At 43.9% G+C, this 22,500-nt stretch overlaps 2 protein-coding genes across 3 annotated transcripts in view; both read right to left on the reverse strand.

The window, feature by feature from the left end:
- LOC143294863 (coiled-coil domain-containing protein 78-like) overlaps nucleotides 1-818 on the reverse strand; it is a 61,124-nt gene extending 60,306 nt beyond the window's left edge. Inside the window, exon 1 of the mRNA XM_076606381.1 lies at nucleotides 1-818. This exon is cut by the window's left edge and continues 258 nt beyond it. The gene's annotated coding sequence lies outside the window, so the exon portion shown is untranslated.
- A 6,524-nt stretch (nucleotides 819-7,342) lies between these two features.
- LOC143294913 (putative transporter slc-17.2) overlaps nucleotides 7,343-22,500 on the reverse strand; it is a 40,212-nt gene continuing 25,054 nt past the window's right edge. For both annotated transcript variants that reach the window (XM_076606430.1, XM_076606431.1), the window contains exons 4-10: nucleotides 17,817-18,050; nucleotides 16,380-16,563; nucleotides 15,121-15,257; nucleotides 12,430-12,576; nucleotides 11,049-11,181; nucleotides 9,431-9,675; nucleotides 7,343-7,699 (exon numbers count right to left, since the gene is read on the reverse strand). In XM_076606430.1, the coding sequence (XP_076462545.1) occupies nucleotides 7,358-7,699; nucleotides 9,431-9,675; nucleotides 11,049-11,181; nucleotides 12,430-12,576; nucleotides 15,121-15,257; nucleotides 16,380-16,563; nucleotides 17,817-18,050 (1,422 nt within the window). In that variant the 3' untranslated portion in view covers nucleotides 7,343-7,357. The remainder of the gene's footprint in view (nucleotides 7,700-9,430; nucleotides 9,676-11,048; nucleotides 11,182-12,429; nucleotides 12,577-15,120; nucleotides 15,258-16,379; nucleotides 16,564-17,816; nucleotides 18,051-22,500) is intronic.

Below are 22,500 nucleotides of genomic sequence, written 5' to 3' on the forward strand. Positions count from 1 at the left end.
GCATATGTGTGTAGTTTGTGTCTCTCTGTGTGTGTGCGTGTTTGTGTGCGTGCCAGTGCATGCTTGAAACTGACGGACGTGCGAGCATGCGTGTCTGCCGGTACCGGCGTGTGTGTGTGGTAAGACTTGGTCAGATATCTTCCTTTTCGAATGCAGTCATCAAAAGCAGCGCTCTTCTCATCATAGTACTATCTGGTATGCTTAACGTTGAGCCGAGAACACGACCAGCTGGCACTGCGTAAGTTTGGAAAGCTCGAATACAGATTTACTGATGAGGAGGCGTGGCCATTTAGTAGAATTTCCTCATCCCCGCTAATGCTGAATCAGTGCTTGCCTGATCCGGATTTATGGCTATACCCGCTTAAAAGTTTCTCAGTATACATCAATCCCTATATATCCCTCCTCGCCCTCTCCCACCTCTCAGTCGCCCCCCACCCCCACCCCCACTCGCCCCCCACGGCTGATTGATCCACAACATGTCAGTGAAACCCACTGATCAATGTTTCTACACATCGACCTGGTAACACAATTATGGTGATCTTGGCAACACAGACGGAAGTCACATTTCCTTAGCTTTAGAGTGTGTTTTTTTCTCTCTCCAAAGTTTATGGCCGGAATCAGCAGAGACCTTGGAAAATGGTCAAGTCAGTTATGATTGTAAGCGAACAGCACTGAAGCTTTGCTAAGATCGCCTATGTAACCGAAGCCGGGCCATCACATTAACGGTTATTTCCCTAATCCCCCTGTTTCCGATCAGTAAAGAACACTTTGAAATGCCCTGGCTGAGCCCTGGCGCTGAGCTTAATTCTGATCAGTGGCCACTTCCATCGCCAAGTTTAAGGAAAATCCATTTCTCAACGGTTGTTTTTTGGTTTTGTTTTTTGTTGTGTTTTTTTTTTTTTTTTAGAGTATATTTGCTTCAAATAACCATACAAACAATTACAAAGAGCCGTGGAAACATATATCATTGAAAGTGTTAATTAAACAACTGACTTCTTATATACTGGCCACCGAACAGATGAAAAAAAAACAAAGGACAGTATGTCTACTTATCCACACCAAAACTAATGCACAACTGAGTAAGCTATGTACGTTCCCTGAACACATTTGAGATTGTGTACTGATACCGGCGGAGAATTGTCAGTCATAAAACACTTCGCTATAGTAACTCAAGCACCGTGGATCGAACTCTATAACCAAGTGGCTGAAAACGATCACCCTCCCCCCGTGGGCCCAACCACTCACCTTAAGAACAAAGTAACATGAGCAAACTGCATCAGTATAGCCCATCACTGAATACCTGCAGCCAATGGAATGAAGCATAAAAAACAAAAATAAACAAAAACAAAACAAACCCCATTGCATTTCGCAGAGGATGTTACCCTCTGGAACTGAGCGTCCGTAGGGGTTCCCGGAATATCATGGAATGCTACAAACCTGATCTTCACCAACAGCCGACTGAAAAAAACAACAACATTACATTTCTAAGACAGGGTGGTTCAAACATGCAGGATGAAAAAAAAGAGAAGAAAAATAGATTAAAAAAAAAAAATAATAAAATAAAAAAGTCGGTGGGGGCGAGTTGGACAAGTTTGACGGGAATAACTTCTGTTCACAGGAGAAAGCAGTTCACGAGCAGCAACGTGTTGCTCTAATGATTTTGAAAACATGAATAAGATTGAAATTATAGGCCTCTGAAGAGAAATGTTCTTCATCCTGTACGAATGTAATGTTTTACTCTATCAGTGGGCCTATCTTCGGGCTGAATGTGTGCTGGGTGTTGCCTTTTCCACTCTCAAAATAGTCCAACAGAAAACTAAATTTCGAGGAGTGTTTCATGCTCGTTAAATAGGCCTACTTCATCGTCTGCCTGTGTACAGAAATGAGCTTTCCATGCCAGCTCTCAAATGGGAAAGGTAAGGGAAAGTTAACTGCATGTTTTGTGACATCTGCTCAATAAAGAGTCGAATTGTTCGTCATCGTTCAGTGTTTTGTTATTCTATTGTAACCTTTGCTTCTCTGCTTTATGATTTCTTTTCCTCTGTCTGTCACAGAATTGCGCGCTTGAAAGTAATACTGGGCTTACACACACACACACACACACACACACACACTGACACACACACACACACACACACACACACACAGAGAGAGAGAGAGAGAGAGAGAGAGAGAGAGAGAGAGAGAGAGAGAGAGAGAGAGAATGTATACTTCTCAAGATAAACTCAGCACGTGTTGCAAGATTTCCATGTCTACAATGACGAATGATGTTGAGAGAGAGAGAGAGAGAGAGAGAGAGAGAGAGAGAGAGAGAGAGAGAGTTCTGAAGAGGAATTCTGAGCTTTTACACACACGCGCGCGCGCACGCATGCACACACACACACACACACACACACACACACACACACACACACAGAAACACACACACACACACACACACACACACACACACACACACACACAGAGTAGTCAACAGAGGAAGGCCAGCGTTAACATGTTTTTGTACATGTTTAATGGGGCATCACTTTTCACAAATGATTACGAAACCTTTCACTATGCAAATATCAACCTGGTGTATGAACACACAGCAAACACCCCTTACCCTTGTTGCATCCATCACTTCCCCCCTCCCCCTTTTCTCTCTACCACACCCCCTCCCCTCCCCCCACAAAGAAGACATTGGATTTTCCATCACTGCTCTTCTTGACAGAAATACCTACTGAATTATTTTATAACAGTGTTCGTGTTCTAAAACTAGCAAAAAGGAAGGAACAAGGTATTCATGTGTATGAATGTCAACCGTGCTATAAATAAATTACTTTTTTTTTCAGTTTACAATGCTCTCTCTCTCTCTCTCTCTCTCTCTCTCTCTCACACACACACACACACACATGCATACACATGAAAACAGACACGCAAACAGACACGATCGCACATAGGCACAAACGCAATCACACACACACACACACACACACACACACACACACACACACATAACCAATACACTCTCTTCACTAACAACAACAATAGCAGGAGCAGTGTGTGTGTGTGTGCGTGCGGGGGAAGGCGGTGGGAGGGGGACAGTACACACACGCTAACAATAGAACCAGAGAGCATAAATATTTTTGCGCACGTGCGTGCCTCCGTGTATGTATGCGCGCACGCGCGTGAGTTTGTGTATGTCCTATTATGAGAGAGTGGGTGTGAAAAGAAACAGACAGTAATTACTCTGTAGAACAAGACGAATGAAAACGAACTTTTTTTAAATTATTATGATCAGTTCAAACACAATGCACAAACTAACGATAATGGTAATGATAAACGTGCCAAGCATACATACATACATACATACATACGCGCTAAGTCATCAAGAAGGAATGATATTAAAACCGTAATAAATTATTCAAACATCACAAATATTGAAGAATCTATCTATCTATCTATCTGTCTATCTATCTATCTATCTATCTATCTATCTATCTATCTATACACACACACACACACACACACATATATATATATATATTATATATAACCTGAACCATACAACCATCCTCTCCCTTTCTTTCCCCTCTCTCCTTCAACACTACATAATTATCTACAACACTACATAATAACTATCTACAATACTTCATAATTATCTGCAAAGATAACGACACTGTAACTAGAAAATATATATACCAGACCTCATTCATTTGCAAACCGGTAAATTTCCACAGGAAAAGGTTGTGTAGGTACATGCGTGTATTAATGAGTGCGTGTGTGTGAGTGTGTGAATGTGTGTGTGTGTGTGTGTGTGTGTGTGTGTGTGTGTGTGTGTGTGTGTGTGTGTGTGTGCAGAGAGGCAGAGAAACAAAATTATATAGATACACATGAATATATATGTATATACCTATGAATGTAATGTATGTATTATGAAAGTTTGTGTGTGTGTGTGTGTGTGTGTGTGTGTGTGTGTGTGTGTGTGTGTGTGTGCAAAGAGGCAGAGAAACAAAATTATATAGATACATATGAATATATATGTATGTACCTATGAATGTAATGTATGTATTATGAAAGTTTGTTTGTGTGTGTGTGTGTGTGTGTGTTCGTGTGCTCGAATGTCTTATCAACTTAAGTGATATTAGACGGCGGGAGGTGGTTAAGGGGAGAGGGTGGTGGTGGTGGTGGTGGTGGTTGGGAGGAGATGCGTTTTATGAATTGAAAAATAAAAGAGGATAAAATCCTCGTGTCCTGAATTTAAATATTCAGTAACACACACACACACACACACACACACACACACACACACACACACAGAGAAGTAAACAGTACTGGGGACAAGATACAACGATATTGAAACATTTATCATCATCACTTATTCGATCCAAACTATCGTATGGACAAGAAGTCTTTTTCAATGCTCCAAAGTATTTGTTGAAGAAACTTCAAAGCATTGACTGTAAAGCATATAGACTTGCCCTTGGCGTACCTTTCCACGCATCAACCCTCGGAACATATAAAGAAATAGGAGAATTACCTTTGGATGAATACCGAAACCTGACATGTGCGAAATACGTATTGAGAAGCTCAACAACTGAAAATTTTACATCGGAGGAAGTAAGAATTACATCTGAAAACAACTTCCCAAAAAGAGCTAAAACGATATCTTATCTAACACCAATTGGCACGTTTGTGTCGAACCTTTTCCAAAAGATAATGAGACACGCAGAAAACAGTAAGTCCACGCCCCATTTGGGAGATGAGTAAAGCACAGTTTGATATCAATCATACTGACATTGCAAAAAAAGAAAATCCAAATATCATGGTAACAGAAGTCAGATTACACCTTCAGAATCGATACCGTGACCACTTACATATTTACACAGACGGCTCACTCCTAGACAATGGCCAACCAGGTTCAGCTTTTGTTATACCAAAACTGAAAACTGAACGATCATACCATATTGGTAAAGATCGGTCAATATTCACAGCTGAACTTATCGCTGTTCTTATGGCTTTAAATTATATTCTTGATCTTCCAGTTTGCCTTCCACAAGTCTTATTTTGTGTTGATTCAAAATCTGTATTATACGCTTTAAACTCATCAAATTGTAAGAACAAGTCCAAAATAATAATAGAAATAAGTCACATTGTACATCTTATGAATTTGAGAGGAACACGTATAACTTTTTGTTGGGTTCCTTCTCACCTTGGTCTCCTATATAATGAATGGGCTGACAGGGCTGCAAGAAAAGGTGCAAAACACCAACAGGGAACCACATACCTTTATGTACCTTTGTCTGTACAAGAGGGGTACCGCCTACTAGAAAAAGCATCATGGAGCAAAGTCAGGGAAGTATACCAGCAAAATGGCAAAGTTTTAAATAAAAGTATAAATAATATTCAACAACCGGAATCTATCAATCAATCAAATACATTCAGTAATTTATTCAGATTAAGGCAAATTCGGGCATTATCAAACAGGATAAAGCTGAACGCTTTTATAACAAAGTTCAGCAGAGATGTTAAATGCATATGTGGAGAATCTATTTCTAGAAAACACATACTCTTTGAATGTCAGAGTCTGAAATCGTTTTTACCAAACTTCTCGGAAAATTCTTTTGAATGTATTTTTGACAATTTCAAGATGCTATCTGCTATTGCAGAAGGTTTGCTGCATAGTCCAATTGGACATTTGTTATAGTTGTTACAGTTGTTTGATGTTAGCGTTTCCTTCTATATTGTGCCTATGTCTCCCGTTTTTAATGCTTTATTTTTTCCAGTGCTCTGTATCTTTCCCCACCACACACACACACACACACACACACACACACATATGCGCATACACGCGCACACACACATACACACACACCATTTTTCACCCTCTGCCCAATACCGTTCCCTCCACCACGCCCCGCCCTCCACCCCCCCCCCCTTTTTTTTTCCCCGTCTAATATCACTTAAAGTGGAAGACGTTAAACTGAAGACTACTACTACTACACACAGAGGTTGAGATATGTTCTTTAATTGAAATGAATCTTTATATATATATATATATATATAAATAACGACGAAATAAGCAAGCAGACACATTTGACAGGCTGTGCGAGAGCCTGTGCTTCACTTGTCAAATTCCGTGGCACCATTTATTGTGGAATGTTGGTGAGGCAGATACCATTCAGAAGTAGGCCTATTTTCAGAGGTAGGTCAATGACAACAACAACAACACAATAATAATAATAATTAAAAAAAATAATGCAGTTTAACGCTCACACCTCCCAAACAGGGAGCTCAGGGCGTTAACAAAATAAAAACAACAACTATACATACATAAGTATTGGCTTACACATATTCAAGAACGACATAGCATACACAAACAAGCGTGTGCCTTCACAGACATTAAAAAATCACACACACACACACACACACACACACACACACACACACACACACACACACACAGAGAAAACAAATCACGCACACATGCTCACACACATACAGGCGGCAGAAGTTTAAAAACCACATTAGTCAATAACATTTACAACAAACATATTACAATGAATATCGAGGAGGAGCTATGAAATGACAAACAAAAGTTATAAGCGACGACATAAAAAAGACAATCGTTTCAAAACATTTAGATCCACATTGCATATTTGTTGACAAAAAAAAATATAACATGATATTTTTCATTGACATTTTTTATAAAACAATGAACACAGAATAAATACACAAACATATATAGAAATAATACGCTCGCGAAATAGCATACACCGCGCACACTCTATACAAAATTACTTAAATACCCCCCGCCCCCTCCAAGCTCCCACTCCAACATCCAGTAAAAGAAATTCCCATCTCCAAAAAAATGTTAACAGTAAAAATCTTGCCCGAGAAGCGCTCGTTGAAAGCAGTGGCGATCTTAATGGTGGAGTCCATCTCCCTCCCCAGCCCCATCTCTCACCAACCCATGCCCCACTACACCCCCCCGACCCCCCATACACACACAGACACACAAAAACAACCTCCCCCCCCCCAGCCCCCCCACTTATCATTAAGCCAATCAAACAGGAGCAACCTTGTCATTCTTGTCGGAGAAGCGCTCGTTGAAAGTGGTGACGATCTTACTGACGGTGTCCTACTTCCCACACACAACCATCAACTCATCCCACACTTGACCATCTTGTAAGAGAAGCGCTCGTTGAAAGTGGAGACGATTTTGATGTAGTTCTACCCCACCCTCCCTCCCCACACACAACCAGCTCCCACCACCCACTCATTATTAAACCAATCAAACAGGAGCAACTCCACCACCCCTCCCCGCACAGACGCACCCCCCCCCCCACACACACACACACACTCATTATTAAGCCAATCAAACAGGAGCAATCTTGTCAATCTTCTCCACTTTGTCCGAGACGCGCTCGTTGGAGGTGGTGACGATCTTGATGCTGGAGTTGCTGGACAGGTCCTTGGCGGTGGTGGCTGGGGCGTTGTCCCCTTTGTACTCTACCACGGTGGTGATGCGGGTGTCCCGCTCCTTGTACTCTACCACCGTGGTGATCTTGGTGTCCTTGCCGATGTACTCCACCTCCTGCAGGAAGGGGTGGGCCCAGGGCTGCACGTCAACCTTCACCAGAAGGCAGAAGATGAATGTGCCGCTCAGGTACACGCCTGCCGTCACGTAGAACACCATCTGCCACTGCTCGCGCGTTTGCTGTGTGCAAAGACAGACAAGGAAGGGAGAGTTGGACGAGGATACGAAGACGAACTTTAATTAATTGATTACTTTATTTTTTTTATCTTTATTTTTTTCGGGTGAAGAAGGCCTCGGTAACAAAGCCGACCCCGTCACGTAGAACACCATCTGCCACTGCTCGCGCGTTTGCTGTGTGGGGGACAAGGACAGCATGAAAAGTTTCAGTTTTAGGATGAGGAGGGTGAAGATACAGATACGATTGGGTTTTTTAAAATATTTTTTTAAAAATATATATATATTTCAATTTTTAAAAATAATTCAGTTGATGCCTAGGCCCTAACTCCTCGCAACTGCCTGGCATCATCATCATCATCATCATCATCATCACCATCATCATCATCATCAGCATCCTAACATAAACCAACCAGCATCACTCCTATCCAGTGACGGCTGCAATGTGATCATCATCATCATCATCATCATCATCATCAGCAGCAGCAGCAGCAGCAGCAGCAGCATCATAATCATCATCATCATCATCATCATCACCACCACCACCACCACCACCACCACCATCATCATCATCATCATCACCACGACCACCATCACCATCACCACCACCACCATCACCACCACCACCACCACCACCACCACCCTAACATAAACCAACCAGCATCACTCCTATCCAGTGACGGCAGCAATGTAAACTATCATCATCATCAGCAGCAGCAGCAGCATCATAATCACCACCACCACCACCACCATCATCATCATCATCATCATCATCATCATCATCATCCTAACATAAACCAACCAGCATCACTCCTATCCAGTGACGGCTGTTATGTAAACTATCATCATCATCATCATCATCATCATCAGCAGCAGCAGCAGCAGCAGCAGCAGCATAACAGCATAATCATCATCATCATCACCACCACCACCATCACCACCACCACCACCACCACCATCATCATCATCATCGCCATCATCATAATCACTAGTATAAACCAATCAGCATCATTCACATCCACAGGGACGGCACGTTATCATCATCATCATCGTCGTCATCATCAGGGGAGAGTGTTAGGAGGAGGATACGAAGACGAAAGTTTTGTTCACGTAAAACACCATCTGCCACTGTTCGTGCGTTTGCTGGTGAGGCATGGAGTTTCAGTTTCAGGATGTTTCTTTAATTTGTAAAAGATAAAAATTCAGGCTGAGGTCTGGGCCTCAACTCCTCGCCTGTCACATACAACACCATCTGGCAACATCATCATCATGATCATCATCATCATTATAAACCAGCCAGCATCCCTAAAATCAGCAGTGACGGCTACCACCTTCCCATCCCCCCCTCTTCCTCCTCCTCCTTCTTTTTCTTCCTTCTTCTTCTTCTTTACTCTCTCCATACGAACGGCGAAAGAGACGACGTTAACAGCGTTTCATCCCCATTACCATCATCAAAATATTGCAAGCGGAACGCTCTTATACTGAAGAGGTGTATGTTGACAAAGAATACCACAGTTCTGGCGACGGAAGCTAAAGGTTGGGTCATTCAGACACCCACTGGACATCCGAGGGGTCTTTGTAGAGGAGAAGAGAGGACTGGCCGTACTGAGTGAGCTAATACTACTTCTTCTTCTTATTATTATCATTATCACAAACAGATCATCATCAGTCATCCACAACAACGACATGCTATCACCACCACCACCGCCACCACCCAACAGACCCCTCATCACTCACGTCCACAGTGACGGCGGCCACCAGGTAGGGGTTGATGATGCCGGCCGTGACGCCGATGGTGGAGATGACGGTGCAGATGCTGGCGGCGTAGCGCGGGGCGATGTCGAAGGGGTTGACGAAGAAACCTCCGGTCATGGCCAGCCCCGTGACACCCACCGCCACCGTCAGCAGCACCACCACTGCCGCCACCTGCTGACACTGCAGGTGGCTCATCACCACCAGGAGCACTGCCGGGATGCTGAAGGCTGCAACAGGGAAGGGAGGGAAGGAATTAGTGAAGGAAGGAAGGAAGGAAGGAAGGAAGGAGGGAAAGAAAGAAGGAAGGAAGGTAGAAAGGAAGAAAGGAAGGAAGGAAGGAAGGAAGGAAGGAAGGAAGGAAGGAAGGATTAGATTTTTAGAAGGATTTAGCGAAGGAAGGAAGGAATAGATATTTAGAGGAAGGAAGGAAGGAAGGAAGGAAGGAAGGAAGGAATGAAGGAATAGATATTTAGATGGAGTTAGCAAAGGGAGGAAGGAAGGAAAGAAAGAAGGAAGGAAGGAATACATTTTTAGAGGGAGTTAGCGAAGGAAGGAAGGAAGGAAGGAAGGAAGGAATAGATTTTTAGAGGGAGTTAGCGAAGGAAGAAAGAAAGAAAACTAATAAATTGCCTCGTGACCACTACCAGCAATGCGGGAATGAAGGCTGGAACAGGCAAGGAAGGAAGGAAGGAAGGAAGTAAGGAAGGAAGGAAGTGGCAAGCACTGTCGGAATAGTGAAGGTTGGAAAAGGAAGGAAGGAAGGAAGGAAAGAAATGCCTCATTACCATTAGCAGCACAGCGGGAACGGTGAAGGCTGAAAGAAAGGAAGGAAGACAGGAAGGAAGGAAGGAAGGAAGGAAGGAAGGAAGGAAGTGCACCATTGCCACAGGCAGCGCGACAGGTATAGTGAAATTTGGAAGAGGAAGAACGAAGGGAAAAAATCAGAAAAAAGAAAGAAAGAAAGAAGGAAAAACACGAATGGCTGAAAGGGTGGGGGCTGGACGTGCGCAATAGCCGAGTGGTTAAAGCGTTGGACTTTCAATCTGAGCGTCCAGGGTTCGAATCTCGGTAACGACGCCTGGTAGGTAAAGGGTGGATAATTTTCCGATTCCCCAGGTCAACATACGTGTAGATCTGCTTGTGCCTGAACACCCCTTCGTGTGTATACGGCAAGCAGAAGATCAAATACGCACGTTAACGATCCTGTAATGCATTTCAGGTTTCCGTGGGTTATGGAAGCAAGAACATACCCAGCATGCACACACCCCGAAAACGGAGCAAGGCTGCTTACATGACGGGGTAAAAACGGTCATACTCGCGCACATACGAGTGAACGTGGGAATTGCAACCCACAAAAGAAGAAGAAGAAGAATTTGGGGGCTAATTGGGCGACAGGACGACAACACAAAACACCAGGGCCGCGTTGCACGAGGCAATCTTTGCAGCGCTAAGTTTGCTCAGAGTTAAGACCACTCCCAGTATATTTCCGGAATTTACCGTGGACTTGGGAACATTCCTAACGATAAGCACTCTTAGTGCTACTAAGCTGCCTCATGCCGCCCAGCCCAGGTTCCAGCACCCAGGAGCGGCGGCCACCTACCCAGGGTGGTGGACAGTCGACGGACGGCCAGCTTGGACAGCAGACGTCGCTTGATGACGGCGTCAAAGATGAAGCCGGTGCCAGATACCACCAGGAACAGGGCGATGTAGGGCAGCATGGAGTACACCCCGTTCTGTGGGCACAGCACAGGCACACACACACGTGCGCGCGCGTGCACGCACGCACGCACGAACACACACGCACGCACACACACACACACACACACACACACACACACACACATGTATCGGTCCGTGTGCACATCAACATCAACAATAATATAAACAACATTAACAACACTACCATCATCATCACCACCACCACCGACAACAACAACAATACAACAACAGGCAACAAAATTACACCACACACACACACACACACACACACAAACGCACACACTCACACACACACTCTCTGTGTATGTCAATCTCTCTGCCTCTGTCTGTCTGTCTGTCTGTCTCTCTTGCACTCCCCCTCTCTCTCTCCATCTGTGTCTACCACAAAGGCTCAAGCGTTCACACAAGACAAGAATCAAAAGGCCTGTCCAGTTTCGCACTTCTGTAGTACTACCCTACACAACACTATTTTATACTACACCTCTCTAAACATCAGCACAAAACTTACCGAGTGAAAGTCGAAGTGCTTGGTTTCGTACCAACCCTATAATATCCTACACAACACTTTCATATACCACATTGCCCAGTACTATGCTGGCCCAAACCACAGCCGCCACTTACGAACTGAATATCGAAGTGCATAGTTTCGTATTTATACAGTAGTATCCAACGTAACCCTATACAACGCCAGCACAAACCACAGCGGCCACTTACGGACTGTATTCCCAAGTGCATGGTTTCGTAATACTACCCTATACAACCCTATACAACGCTAACACAATAAAGCACGGCAGCCACTTACATACTGAATGACGAGGTGCATAGTTTCGTAAAACTACCCCATACAACACTTTCCAACGCTAACACGACAACTTGAAGCACAGCGGCCCCTTATAGAGTGAATGTCGAAGTGCATAGTTTCGTAAAACTACCCCATACAACACTTTCCAACGCTAACACGACAACTTGAAGCACAGCGGCCCCTTACAGAGTGAATGTCGAAGTGTATGGTTTCTTAAAACTACCCCATACAACACTATACAACGCTAACACGACAACTTGAAGCACAGCGGCCACTTACTGACTGAATATCGAAGTGCGTAGTTTCGTATTTATATAATACTATCCAACGTAAACCTATACAACGCCAGCACAAACCACAGCGGCCCCTTACAGAGTGAATGTCAAAGTGCATGGTTTCGTAGTACTACCCCATACAACCCTAGACAACGCTAACACGACAAAGCACGGCGACAACTTACGGACTGAATGTCGAAGTGCATAGTTTCGTAGAGAAAGGTGGGCAGGTTGGACACTAGCATGAAGTAGCCCCAGTAAAAGGCGAACTGCGCCAAGGCGATGGCCCAGAAACAGGACGACATCAGCATGTTCTTCCAGGGTATGGACGCCTGCACATCATCGTCATTATCGTCATCGTCAGCATCATCACTGTCATCATCATCATCATCATCATCAGCATCGTCATCACCATTACCACCACCATCGTCGTCGTCGTCGTCATCATTATCATCACCGCAAAATCAATATCATCATGGTCACATCGTCGTTGTCGTCTTCATCAGCTTTACCATTATCATCATCGTCGTCGACATCATTATAGTCATCACCATCACATTCGTCGACATCACCATCTGTTATCATCATGTACTTAATTTTTTTCTTGTCGTGATTATCACTGTCATCTTTATCAGTTTCGCTATCATCGTCATTATTATTATTATTATTATTATTATTATTATTATTATTATTTCTAACGCGATCCTCACCAGTTACCATTCTTAATCGTTAAAACTCACAATATTATAAACCATTTAACTGAACATCAAGGAGAAAAGAAAAGCACCTAAGTTTTAACAAAGGGCATCATTTCACACATCCAAACAACTTTGAAGTAACATACAGTTTCCATTTACTGGGAGTTTTAACGACAAAACATAAGCCTTGAACAGCTATGCATGGAAACAATGTTTTGCAGTGTCTGTGTACAAGCAGAAACTGACTGTTGGTCTAAGGGTAGTCATTACACCAGCAAGAACTGCTGAAGTCTATTATTTTATTTTTTCTTATTATATTGTCGTTTTCTGTATCATCATAATAATAATAATAAAATAATAATAATGGTACTTATATGGCGCTGAATCTTGTGCATAAACAAATCAAAGCGCTTTCGCACCAGTCATTCTCACGCACGCATAACTCTAAAACTGAAAAAAAACCTAAAAACAAGGAAGAGGCAGGGAAGGGAGACTATTTTGGGAAGAGGTGGGTTTTAAGGCCAGACTTGAAAGAGCTGAGTGTGGAGACTTGACGAAGCGAAAGAGGAAGTTCATTCCAATTGCAAGGTCCAGAGACAGAGAAAGAACGGTGGCCAACAGTCGAGAGTTTGAATCTGGGTATGTGTAAGTGGAGTGGATCCGAAGCTGATCGTAGTGAGCGAGATGGAGTGTAGAGGTGAAGGCAGCCACAGAGATAGGAAGGGGCTGATTTGTGAATACATTTGTAGCATAGAGTGCTGATCTTGTACTTTATTCGGTGTGAGACAGGGAGCCAGTGGAGATGTTGCAAAAGAGGAGTGGTGTGCTCAGATCTTTTCTTTCTGAGGACGAGGCGGGCAGCAGAATTTTGTATGCGCTGAAGGGACTGAATGGATGAAGCAGGCAAACCAGACAATAGAGAGTTACAGTAGTCAAGGCGAGAGAGAATGAGAGAAACGACAAGTCTAGATGTTGCGAAGGCAACAGATATTTCCGGATGGAACTGATGCACCGCAGTTGACAGTAGCAGGATTGACATGTCTGATTGATAAATGTTTGCATGGACAGTGTGTTGTCAAGGACAACGCCGAGGTTCCTGACTGAAGTGGACAGAGGGATGGATGTACTGCCAAGTTTGATTGTATTAGTTGTAATGGAAGAGAGTTTTTGTTTAGTTCCTATGATCATTGCTTCAGTTTTGTCCGCGTTCAATTGTAACTTATTTAGAGTCATCCAATTTTGAATATCCAGGAAGCAGTTAGATGTTTCTTGCAAGAGCGACAACAGTTTTTCAGGTGTATCACTCTTCTGGAGTTGAGTGTCATCAGCATAAGAATGATGACTGACATTATGGCGGTTGATAATTTCAGCGAGAGGAGCAGTGTACAGTGTGAAGAGCACTGGGCCTAAAACAGATCCCTGTGGGACTCCATGTTCAATTTTAACGGGTTCAGACTGGAAATTATCAACAATGACAGACTGGAATCGATCAGTGAGATAAGATTTGAACCAGTTTAGAACAGTGCCGTTGATACCAAATGTAAAATGAAGACGGGAAAGAAGGATTGAATGGTCTATCGTGTCAAAGGCGGCTGACAAGTCGAGAACAGTGAGAAGGGAGATCTGTCCTGAGTCGGACGCTAGCAGTAGGTTATTCAGGATGTGGAGGAGAGTGGTTTCGGTGCTGTGGTCAGCACGATAGGCAGACTGAAATGGGTGGATGAGATTGTTGAAACAAAGGTGATTGTTGAGCTGCTTCAGGACGGATTTTTCAAGGAGTTTGGACAGGAATGGAAGATTAGAAACTGGTCGATAGTTTTTCAAAATGTTTGCGTCAAGGTTGGATTTCTTCAGAAGAGGCCGGACTATTGCAGTTTTGAAAGTGGATGGAAACGTTCCAGTGAGAAGGGATGAGTTGACAATGTTGGTGATTGTGGGGAGAAGCTGTGAGACACTCATTTATAATTATTACTACTAGCAGAAGTATCAGTAGTAGTAATTGTTGTAGTAGTAGAAGTAGTAGTGGTGGTATAATAATAATAATAATCATCATCATCGTCATCCTTGCCAATGCAAGGCATCATCATCACCATCTCCATAACTCTTACTAATGTAGCTTTACTCCCGACTCATCGTGACGTCATCAGATCATTAGGCGTAAGAGGGGCGACACGTCACCTTTTCCGTGTAGAGGGTGACGTCAGCTCTGTTGGTGATGATGTGCTGACGCTCATTGGCGGAGATCCGGGGGTGGTTCTCCGGGGAGTCGGTCATCAGCAGGAACCAGACCACGCTCCATAGGAGACCCAGCCCACCTGACCGAACACACAGAGAGTATTGTAGTGGTGGTGTTGAGGGGTGTGGGCTGTGGTCATCTGTCTCTCTGTGTCCGTGTCTCTTTCTCTGTTCCTGTCTGTCCGTCTTTCCGTCTCTGTGTGTCCGAGTCTCTGTCTCTGTGTGTCTCTCTGTCTGTCTGTCCGTCTCTCTGTTTATCTCTCTGTGTCTGTCCCTGTCTCTCTCTGTCTCTCTCTCTCCCGCCACCAATCTTTCTCCTTCATTATTATTCTCTGTGTGTGTGTGTGTGTGTGTGTGTGTGTGTGTGTGTGTGTGTGTGTGTGCATGCGCGCGCGCGCACAATGGGATAGGACAAATATGGAACATGGAAGAGTGCACTTATGTTCGCGCAAGATTGAGAGATGGAGAGAGACACAGAGACACAGAGAGAGAGAGATGGGGAGAGGGAGAGAGAGAGAGACAGAGAGACAGAAAAATACCCCCTCGCCCAACACACACACAAAAACACCGACCCCCCACACACATCCCCCCCCCCACACCATTCCCCCGCTCAGCAAATGTATAGAAGGTGGACGGCCACCCTCCCCAGAACCCGTACTAACACAGCAGAACGGACACACACACACACACACACACACACACACACACACACACACACACACACACACACGCCAACCCTCACCCCCACACACTCACACCCACCCCCACACCCCCACTCACCAAAAGTATAGAATGTGGAGGGCCACCCTCCCCAGAACCCGTACTGACACAGCAGGGCGGACACACACACACACACACACACACACACACACACACACACACACACACACACACACCCCAACCCTCACCCCCACACACTCACACCCACACCCACACCCCCACTCACCAAAAGTATAGAATGTGGAGGGCCACCCTCCCCAGAACCCGTACTGACACAGCAGGGCGGACACACACACACACACACACACACACACACACACACCCCAAACCTCACCCCCACACACTCACACCCACCCCCACACCCCCACTCACCAAAAGTATAGAATGTGGAGGGCCACCCTCCCCAGAACCCGTACTGACACAGCAGGGCGGACACACACACACACACACACCAACCCTCACCCCCACACACTCACACTCACCAAAAGTATAGAATGTGGAGGGCCACCCTCCCCAGAACCCGTACTGACACAGCAGGGCGGACAGGGGGAAGGCGGAAGCGATGGCGATCATCTCCCCTGAGAAGGTGATGCCCAGCAGCTGACTCTGCTCGCTGGTCGGCGCCCACCGCGTCCACATGCCGTACATCCCCACCAGGGTGAATGCCTGATGCGTGGGGACAACACAGGATTGAGAGTGTACCATATTCTGACCAAAATGTGCTGCGTTTCATACATGTTTACACTGTAATGGCTTTCTTGCCGCCTCGCTGTGTGTGTGTGTGTGTGTGTGTGTGTCTGTGTGTGTGTGTGTGTGTGTGTGTCTGTCTGTGTGTGTGTGTGTGTGTGTGTGTGTGTGTGTGTGTGTGGAGGGTGGTGGGGTATGTATGTGTGCGTGCATGTGTGCGTGCGTGTGTGTGTGTTTGCATGTGTGTGTGTGTGTGTGCGCGCACGCTTGTCCTTGTGTGTCTGATGATGCTAAAGTGTGCCCGTGTGTAGAAGAACGCTGTACCCCTTTCACGTTCACCGTGTCCTTTTCTTACCATGATCATCACTTGTCCTTAACTCTCCTTTCGTTACAATGGATGGACAGAGCCTGAGGCCAGATCCAAGGCAAGGCAAGGAGTTTATTTCGTGTGCCCACTGGGGGCATTGAAACATTACATACAATCATCTTTTACACATATCCTGTAAATGAAAGGAATGAGGTCAAAAACTCGATTGTTAAAGTTGTTCTTGTTGGGTTTTTTCTGTTCGCGTTTGGCTTGATGGAATGTCTGCTGCCAGAGCCAGCAATTTCATGGAACAGTATTATAGTAGTTTGTAAAATGATATCACAAACTTCTTGTGATGCCTGTTAGCTGCGAAGAACGCGAAGAAACACGTGAGATATTTGACTGACCTGTGGTCAGCTAACCTGTCCTGGCATTCTTCACCATTCCATCCATCATCCCCCACCCCTCCCCCTCCCTCCCCGCCCTTTGGTGGAGGAGTCTGATGTTGACTGCTGGGTGCTGGGTGCTGACCAACCCCACCCCCCTCCTAGAAATAGACAGGTCATCACTCGGCCATCCCGTCCTCTCCCATTGGTTGGAAGGGATCCGCAGTTCTGAGATCTGAACGTCACTTGCAGATGAAGGCGTGTGTGGCAACCTGTCACCCCCTGGTGGGTGGAACAGTCCAAAACCCATTCAACCTGCTGATGGCAATGAACTCGTTTAGTTCATTGGACTGAGACGTGAGATCACCACTCACCAGTAGTTTGTAGAGGTGTGACTCCACTGACCTCCCCCCTCCCCACCGCCCCACCCTCCCACATCCACCCTCCTCCCCCAACCCAGCCCCTCCCCTCCTCCTTCCACCACCACCACAATCCCCTCCCCTCGCCCCCATCCTCTCCCCGCCTACCCCTTCACTCACCGTGCAGCCTCCCATGACGATCCTCAGCCCCAGCACGGCCCAGGGGGAGAGCAGCGCGGCAGGGTGACACAGCACGTGACACACGGACATGACGGCGATGCTGCAGCCCACCGTCAGGCGGACGCCGAACAGGTGGATGACGTAGTTTCCGGGGATGAGAAAGAGCGTGTAGCCGATGTAGATGGAGGCCAGGATCAGGCCCTGGGTCTGCTTGTCCCAGGCGAAAGGCCCGTCCTGCGCAGTGTGCGTGTGGGGGTGGTGTGGGTGGGGGTGAGGGAGTGATGGGGGTTGGGGGGGGTATGGGGGGGGGGGAGTCAAGCGTGGTTTGTTATTTTGATAACTAATCAGCCCAACCAAGTCCGATCCAAAATAAATCAAAACATGGTTTGTATTTTGATAACTAATCACCCCAGTCCAATCCAATCCAGTCCAATTCAAAATAAATCAAAACATGGTTTGTATTTTGATAACTAATCACCCAAGTCCAATCCAATCCAGTCCAATTCAAAATAAATCAAAACATGGTTTGTATTTTGATAACTAATCACCCCAGTCCAATCCAATCCAGTCCAATCCAAAATAAATCAAAACATGGTTTGTATTTTGATAACTAATCACCCCAGTCCAATCCAATCCAGTCCAATTCAAAATACTTCATCAATCCACGTGGAAATCCTTATTATTCATTCGTGCAATCACGTTGTATAAACACCACCATGATCTGATCAGGCACACTATCCCCCCACACCACCCTCGCCCCTGCCCCCCCTCCCCCCCCTCCCCCCCCCCCCCACACACACCCGAAAAAGAAGCTTAAAAACATGTCAAACAAAAATCCGTGATAATTGTCGGTAGATTAAAACAAGCACGCACGCGCACACGCACACACACACACACACACTCAAGCACGTGCGCACGCACGCACACACATACATACACATCATCATCATCATTATAGTTTCTCATTATTATTATTACTACTATTATGAATCATTACTGTACAATGGACAGCAAACATTACTGTTGTAGTTGGGCCAACAGCAAAGTGAGAGCTGTATGTTCAATGGTTTATCCATTGAAGTAATTTACACTTCAGCCTTTTGTGAAGGACTATGACTCTCAAAATATGAGGCAAGATCGCGCTGGCTCTTAGTGCTGCAGCCCTGGGGGCCCAGTTGGCTTTTGGGAACCATACCCAACGCTGACTGTCCTGAAAACCCTCTTGGCTGAGAGAGCGTGGATGAAACTTGGGCAAGACACTCCCCACTTTCATTAAAAAAAAAAAAAAAAAAAAAAAAAAATCTAGCCTGGATAGTCAGGACAGCAGTTGCCTCCTCTGCTGTTCTGGTGGTCGTCGTCGGACACGGTTGCATGTACATTTAAGTGACCCTCCACCACGGAATGAGTCGCTTTGTCCCTGACCAACTTTCCCGCTAGCGGCGATTTTAGGCGGGTGGGGGTCAGGTTGTCGATTTTCAGATTTTGACTTCATAGTAAACTTTAGGCTTTCTTTTATCTCATATTGAAGTATCTAGGCATAACTGTGTCTTCTTTTGCCTTAAAAGTGTGCTTAAAATGCCTAACCCGTCATTCTGATCGCCTATGACTTCGCGAAATCGATCAACTTTTACAAGCTTGCCCTCCCTCATCTCTTGGAATCGACCGGTCGAATCATACATTGTTTTGAAGGTCAAGTCCATATCTTTCAATCTATGTCCTTCTCATTGGTTGATTTTTTAACAACGAGCGAATCGTCGCTTTCAAAATAAGGATACACTACGTAAACAATGCGTCACTATGAAGGAAAATCCCCTCTGTCATTGGCCGAGAGAGGCCACGTGACGAAACCAGCCATTCAGCACGCTAGCTCAAATAAACATTGTCGCAGGGTTCGGAAGCACGTTTTCAAGAGTGACTTGGCGATTTCCTGACAAGATACACTTGCGTTGCACACATTTTGCCATTCAGTGAAGAAGACGACATTTGTGAGTTTCTAACCCAGTACTTCATTGATGGAACTGACCGTTCTAACTAGGCTGATGGTCATGAAATCGATCTCAGTGGCACGAAGGCAACGCTGATTTCGAAAGCAGACGACGCAGGGTTGTCGTTCACCTTTCATCAACAATAATATTAATTTTGATGTTGATGACGAATCAACATTTGCACTAGATACAGAAAGGTTGGAAGCCTTCGCCTGTAATTGCCGAAATCACTTGCACCAGGTGCCATCAGTGTTGTGACTGACATGGAAACAAGTGAAACTGACTTGCTGCACTGAAGTGACAGAACTGTGTTTCTCACAGCTCACACAAGGAATATGCAAGCAAAGTGACTGGGGGACTGGATATCGCTGAAGTGTCTGAAGGTAAGCATTCTTATTTTACCCACATTGACAAATACTGAAATGTAATGATGATATAATCAATTGATAATAATTTATTTAACAATGATTGATTCAAGACTGATTTATTGTCTTACATTGGAACAGAAATTCACTGTTTGACATGTGGAATAAAAATGATTAAAAGAATAAAGTGATTCTGAGGAAATTAACAGAATGTAAATTAAAAGATCACACACACACACACACACACACACACACACACACACACACACACACACACACACACACACACTGTGTGACACAGTGTGTATACATGTCACACACACACACACACACACACACACACACACACACACACACACACACACACACACACAATGTGTGTCACACAGTGAGTCACATACTCACACAATATCACACACACACACACACACACACACACACACACACACACACACACTGTCCCTTCACAGTTTAACCATTATATGTAATTGAGCATGGGGAGGTACAGGGGCATGACATGAACAGTTTTCAGTTTCACAGAATTTGCTTCAATGGATATTTTATGTGAATGTGTGTCAGGTTGGTGTGTGTGTGTGTGTGTGTGTGTGTGTGTGTGTGTGTGTGTGTGTGTGTGTGTGTTTCTGTGTCTGTGTTGTTTTGAGGTAAATAAATATAGAGTTGTGTCAACAGTAAATACTAACAGTATTACTAATAGTTCAATTTCTTTTTCAGCCCTGAAAGATATGATGGTACTTTATATGCCTGCCTGTACACCAATGAAAAATTCTGAGATCACTGTTGGCAAGTCATGTCATCAGAAGGAGAGGCAACACCACCACACTAACTACACTGTCAACTAAAGAACTGTCTGCTGGTGAACTATCTATCAGTGAGTGAGTCAACTGTTAATGTACTATGATTTATAGTATAAATTTACCATGAAGTGTGCAAACTTAGTTTCGTTTTACAAACTTTGTCTAGATGTACATGTATGGAATTGTAAACTTTTGCACAGACATTTACATAAATGATATAAGTGTGCATGTGCTTGAAATGCCACTATGCATAAAGTAACTTAATGGATTGCAGCATGTCATGCACATGCACACTGATATGCACACTGATACTCATAGTGATACAGCATTAATAATCACTATTTCATACTTTTATTATCAGTAAACTGCTTTGTCTGATTATATTATGATTTTTATATATATATATATATATATATATATATATATATATATATATATATAAAAGTGTATTCTTTTTTTATTTTCTGATAAAATACATAGAACTAGAAGTAAAGCATTTTGTAAAGTCCTGTGTAAAGAATGAAAGCTGTGATGTAAATGTACAAAACTGAAATTACTGTTGATATTTAATCTAACATTATTAGCATTAATGAATAAACTTTAGAACATGTAGAAAATAATTCAAAACAAAGGAAATGAAAAGAGATAAAGAAGTATTACATAACAAACTGTTTCAGGATAAACCATGCATTTTTGGAACATACTGACACCACCAGTAGAGAAAAAAGAGTGGAGGAAGAAGGTTCAACATCAACACCATCCACCCTGATGACACTATGTACCACAAGAATTGATTACCTGTGCAACATATCTGCACATTTTTTTTTTTTTTTTTTTTTTTTTTTTAGCAGATTGAGTGTTTGTTTGAACAGGTTGTGTGTCTTTATTGTGTGAAGTATGGGTTTGACAAGTAGGTTTTCTTTGCAGATGAAGTGTTTGAAGTGTCCATTTGGATTATGAAGTCTATTTCATTTGATGCTATGCTGGGATAAAACACACATGAACTTGTACCTTTTGTATGAGCAGTTTTGTTGTGTGGATCTTTTTTGTTATTTTGTTGTGCTTGTTGTATAGATTATGGTAATATCACAAGCACACTAAGCCAGTGAGCACATTAAATTACAACAATTACATGATTCGGCATCATGATTTAGCATTTTTTACCTTTAATCTGGCATAAATTTTAGTACACATACTATACAAAGCAAAAGTTTCATAGTAATTGGACCACAAACAACACCACAACAAATCTTGTCTTAAAACTGGAAGGTTTTTTTTTTTTTAGTCATATTGAGGTGATTAAAAAGTAAGTATACTAATACTTCAGTGGCAATTTTTTCCAAAAAAAAAAAAAAAAAGAAAATTCTTATTTGAATAAAATCAAATACACTCAATATTTTTCTTTCAAACTTTGTGTAATTGTGGATATTGCCACTACGTATGTGTGTGCCAAATTTCATGAACATATCTTGCTTAGAAGTATGTGGTTGCTATGAACATGTTCCAAAACTTTTCAGCC

Source organism: Babylonia areolata, chromosome 20 (genome assembly GCF_041734735.1).
Source record: "Babylonia areolata isolate BAREFJ2019XMU chromosome 20, ASM4173473v1, whole genome shotgun sequence".
Lineage (NCBI taxonomy): Eukaryota > Metazoa > Mollusca > Gastropoda > Neogastropoda > Buccinidae > Babylonia > Babylonia areolata.